Below are 5,074 nucleotides of genomic sequence, written 5' to 3'. Positions count from 1 at the left end.
GTGAGAGAGTCTCATTTCCCCGTGAGGAGTGTTTGGAGGCATTCACAGCTAAACATCCTTTTAACGCTTCGTTCGCTGCTTTCGATGGAGCCCCGATCACGAGCAGATTCTGTCGCGTTAACATCACTCGCTCCGACCCTCCCACTCCCCTCCCCCCTCCCCCCTCAGAGCCTACTCCCTCGCTCCAAAAACTCTTTTGCCCCAATTATTTGGCAAAATGCCATCAATTCCATTTAATTTACCATAATGCCCCTCGATAGTGTCACAATTTTCTTCTTCCTTCTCCAAACTCATATAGCTAATTAAGGTCTTCTCCCTACACTTATTTTTCTTCCTAACATCTTCTCTAGTTTGATCATAATTATACTCTTATATCTATCATTAATATTAGTTCTTAGAGTGATTAGTAAATATGTCAATGACTCAAGGCGGTAGCGTAGTTGGTGAGCAACAAACTTGGTATAAGTTGTAAACTTGGACATTGTAAGTTCGACCCCCACTAGGCACACTTTGGGTTACTCACACGGGAGCGTTTAGTGCTCTTCACTACTTTCAATGAAAGTTGAATGGTTCTCATTCAATCCCGGTATGATCCGGTCCATGCAGTTGTGGGGTCAGTATGGGCCCGAGAGACTAGTCAAGCCGAAGGCCTAGACCGTTGTTAGCAAAAAAAAAAAGTAAATATGTCAATGATACTATTATTTATTTATTTATTTATTGATAGAATAATACTAATTGAAAGTAATTAAGTTTTGAGACAATCTGTATGCTTGCTCATTGGTCTTGCAGAAGCATTGCTTATCGTATGGGGTTTCAACTTGTGGGTTGTGATCACTACCATGGAACACCCTTTTCTTTCATCCAAAAAAATAAAAAATAAAAAATGTTTAATTAATGATTTTCCACCCTCAATATCTAATAAATGGGAGAAAGAACGCTATCCGTCTGCATTCCCCACACCTAAGCACAATCCCTAATTTTAGGGGACTTTGAAAATACACTCATACCCCTTAAAACCAAGGGCTATGTCTAGGTGTTGGGAACACAAATGGGTAATGTGCCTTCTTCTCCTTAACATGATTAATTAACTATCTTACATTTAAATAATAGAGGACGGACCTTGACGCAATAGTAAATTTGCAACCTAGTGGTCGTGGATTTTAATCAGGAAACAGCCTTTGCTGAAATGATAGGAGCCTCCTACATTTAGTACGACCTTTTTTTTACATTTAAATAATGACATCCGAAGGCCACCTTAATTAATATTGGTTAATTTAAGGTATTTTATTGATACTACATTTGATCACTAAATGCAAGTTGAAAAAATTCCAAGACTAAAACTCGAGAGTGAACACAAATTAATCTTTCCTGAATATAAAGAAAATGTCCAATACATAGTGGCCAAATGAGCTATGAAATAGGATATGTTACCAATCCAAGTGTCAGGATCACGATTATTAATCTTTCATGTATCCAACAACTCAAATAACCTGGTTAGGTAGGTGGTCATTCTCAATAATTTTACTTTGTTAATTACTTAAAAGGAATATATTGAAGCCAATTAAACCCCATCTCCAAATAGTTGGGATATGTTGGCTTGATTTAGCTGAGTTACTTGAATCATTAGCTAGAAATAATTTTGAACAATTTTTAGTCACAAACTTAATGATGAAATTTTGAGAAAAATAGCAAATTGTGGACAAAAATCATTTATCAGATCCACCTCATTAAAGATAAGTAAGAAACATTGTATCTTTCTATAGGAGACCTATGTCCCTAGTTATTTCAAAATAATTCAGCTAATGTTCCCAAGGCTAAGTCTACATTAGAAGTGTCCCATTATTCTGTCATTATTACAACAGGGGCAATTTGGTAACTGCAGTAGATTCATTATATGTATATTTTGAGGAGAAACTGCTACACTCATGTAGGAACAGCCGTTCACATAGATTTGAGGGCTCATCATCCCTTCTTTAAACAGCCCTGAAGATTTGAAGAGAGAGAAAGAGAGCCATGGTTTCTAGGGAGCAAAAGAGAGCAGCTCTGTATGAGAAGCTTCAACTTCTTCGTTCTGTTACAAATTCTCATGCAGTTAACTCCCTAAATTTCTGAAGCACTTGATTTCATTGGCATTCTAATACCAAAATGAACAGGATTTCATTAGCATTCTTCTCTCCTTTTTCCTCTGTTTGCTCAAACTAATCTTGGTTTCTCTCTCTTTTCTCTACTAGTACCTGCCCTTTTTAGTATCCTTATTATCTCTTTTTCCATATACTATTAAGCAAAATATTTAAGATTGCTAGCTCTTTCTCTCCCTGAACTTATCTAAATGCTATTGTCTTAATTTATTTCCTTTTTCTTGTATGATATCGGAAAAAGATGTTGAGGAAATGATGGAACATAAAACCCCATGATCAAACAATAGAGAGTGTAACTGATACCCAATAAAAACAATTCTTTTTTCCATTTATTACCTTTCCAGACTTCTTGAATTTGAGCCTTATTTTTGTTATTATTATTTGTTCTTAAGAATTTCTTTTGTTTTTGTGTTGGGGGGGTTGGGGTTGGGGTGGGGGAGAGAGATAAGAAAAACCCATAAGTTTTAAAGCCCACTCCATGTTCACAAATAAACCCATAAAGCTGATGATGGTGCAACAACTACTATATAATAGACTAATGAAGTACTTTCTGTGTTTGGCAGCTAAACAAAACCTCAATTATAGTTGATGCATCCAAATATATAGAAGAGTTGAAGCAAAAGGTAGAGAGTCTGAATCAAGACATTGCAACTGCACAAAACTCAAGCGACCCAAATCCATTGCCAGTGGTACAATCAGAAGATTTTTTTTTTTTCTTTTTATTCTAAAACTTTTGATTGAATATTTCATTGGATGTAATTATGTTGTGTGTTCTATCTTTTTTCAGCAGGTTACAGTACAAACTGTGGAAAAAGGATTTCTAATCAATGTGTTCTCAGAAAAGAGTTGCCCTGGTTTGCTTGTCTCCATATTGGAAGCCTTTGAGGAATTGGGTCTGAATGTGCTTGATGCTAGAGTTTCTTGTTCAGACAATTTTTCCTTAGAAGCAATTGGTGAAGTCAGTAAACTCTTCTAATGTTTTATATTTACACAACTACATGGCTACATGCATCTCTCTCTCTCTCTCTCTCTCTCTCTCTCTCTCTCCCCCTTCTGCTGCTTGTGCGTGCGTGTACGTGTATTAGACTCTAATTTGACTGGACACGTGATTCCAGCCAGTACAGAAGAAAACAAACACCCTATGTGGGGTTTCCTTCACATTATAGCTAACTCATGCATGAAGCTTGGTAATGTTTGAGCCACACAATAGGGATTTGATAGATATTTTTATTTATTTATTTATTTATTTATTTTGGGTAAAACGAAATTTATTCATTAGAACATAGAGAACACACAGTTGTTAGGTCAGAAGACTTCCTCTTTTTTTTCTTTTTGATAGATGAATACTTCTCCATTCATAGAGTGGAATTTGGTCATACACGTCCTGACCGAAGCTTTCTTGCTAAGGAGTGGCAAAAGAATTGGTCTCCCTAGGAATATGGATGCATTCAATTAATGTCTGATCTTATGCGTCCTATGTATTAGGGTATATATATGTGCATATTTTTATTATCTACTAAGAGTGAATCAACAAAATTTTGTAATTTTGCAGAATGAGGGACAAGGGAGCATAGATGCTCAAGTGGTGAAACAATCAGTGTTGCAGGCTATCAAGAACTGGAGTGAAGACAATGAACAAGTACAATAGAGAATTATTTGTTACCTATCCCTAGCTTTCCATTTTATCAGTCTACTTTAAAAATTTTAGTTACATATGGATCTATGCTCAGAAGTTTCGAACAAGCACTAGAGGAGCGAGCAACGCAGTTGTAAGGAATTGCGTTTGTGTCATTGAAGAAAAACTGTCAACCAGATTATATGCAACTCTTGACCTTTCACTCCTTGATTTGCATCAGACTATGTCTGCTTGTGTACAAGTTATAATTGATGCTTCTACACCATATCTATCCTTGAAAGATTGGCAACATATGGCTGTCAATTATCACAAAAATAAAAAAGACATCACAGATACGATGTTCACCCCCCCCCCTTTTGCTTGAGTGCATCAAGAATATAAGGTGTATATATATATATATATATATATTGATCTGAAAGGATAATGGGGAGCAGGCTTATCGGATGTTTGACCGTTCTTCTCAAAAATGATTTTTTCAATTTTCTCTTCTTAATTAGAAATGTATATGATCTCGAGATTTAATATCTCTTGAGATTGATTTTTTGTTAGGCGTTTTCTCTCTACTGTTGGTAGCCAAAGGTGGGGGTATTGTCTTCTTTGTATTGGTGTATATGGATTGATTCGCTAGTTTTCTTATTTCTTTCTTTGTTATTTATTTATTTTTATTTTTTTAATAACAAATGACCTTTTAGCTAAAAAAAAATATATTGCTAGATTTTAAAAGCATCCTAAAATGTCAATAAATCATGATCCCAATTGATGAACATGGCCGATTCAATGGATGACACCATCTAGAAGAAGAGATTAGTTAAATTCATCACTGATCAATATATAAGTTTGAGATCCCCCACCCCAACCCCCCCTAAAAAAAAACAAAAAGATTGGAACCACTTTATTTCCACGTAATGTCTTCTTTGTGTTTAGCTTACATTTGCAAAAATCATAAATGTTGCTGTGAAGTCCCAGGTGTACTAAATCATGGACAATCCTTTCCACCATGATGAACAAGCTAATCCTATGATAGTGATGCCATGGAATCAGCATTTTTTAGTTGTCTGACCTATCACTATCACATCCTTTCTTCCCTAATAATGACCAATTAAAATTTCCAAAACAAAACTCTAATTAGTTAGGAAACACAAAGATGAACTCTTCTGCAAAATTTGATTCTTGATGATCTTTGAACAGAAAGATGAACTCTTCTGCAAAATGTGATTCATGATACTCTTTGTAGTTTCAGGGCATATATGCATTGTCGAAGTCTTTGTAATATAAAGGATATTATAGTTATAAAATGTAA

The 5,074-nt window shown here is 35.3% G+C and overlaps 1 protein-coding gene across 3 annotated transcripts; it reads left to right on the top strand.

The window, feature by feature from the left end:
* Positions 1-1,919: 1,919 nt before the first annotated feature.
* On the top strand, positions 1,920-3,979 carry LOC122081216 (transcription factor bHLH61-like). 3 transcript variants are annotated; one of them, XM_042648238.1, is made up of 4 exons: positions 1,920-2,091; positions 2,702-2,827; positions 2,929-3,096; positions 3,691-3,979. In XM_042648238.1, exons 1-4 carry the CDS (start codon positions 2,014-2,016, stop codon positions 3,784-3,786), a joined length of 468 nt encoding a protein of 155 aa, XP_042504172.1. In that variant the 5' UTR covers positions 1,920-2,013; the 3' UTR covers positions 3,787-3,979. The 3 variants fall into 3 exon arrangements, with proteins under 3 accessions (XP_042504172.1, XP_042504173.1, XP_042504171.1); XM_042648239.1 differs by having other exon boundaries at positions 2,926-3,091; XM_042648237.1 differs by having other exon boundaries at positions 1,921-2,091; positions 2,926-3,096.
* Positions 3,980-5,074: the final 1,095 nt, after the last annotated feature.

The sequence above is a fragment of the Macadamia integrifolia genome, chromosome 6 (assembly GCF_013358625.1).
Source record: "Macadamia integrifolia cultivar HAES 741 chromosome 6, SCU_Mint_v3, whole genome shotgun sequence".
In the NCBI taxonomy this organism is placed as follows: Eukaryota; Viridiplantae; Streptophyta; class Magnoliopsida; order Proteales; family Proteaceae; genus Macadamia; species Macadamia integrifolia.
Note: the sequence above shows the minus strand (reverse complement) of the source record. Positions and strands in the feature narration are given on the sequence as shown.

Excerpts from the sequence above, each read along its gene's own strand:
- LOC122081216 (XM_042648237.1), top strand. The coding sequence starts at position 2,014 with ATGGTTTCTAGGGAGCAAAAGAGAGCAGCTCTGTATGAGAAGCTTCAA. Across the intron at positions 2,092-2,701 it reads CTGTTACAAATTCTCATGCA|CTAAACAAAACCTCAATTAT; the intron begins GTTAACTCCCTA and ends TGTGTTTGGCAG. Across the intron at positions 3,097-3,690 it reads CCTTAGAAGCAATTGGTGAA|AATGAGGGACAAGGGAGCAT; the intron begins GTCAGTAAACTC and ends GTAATTTTGCAG.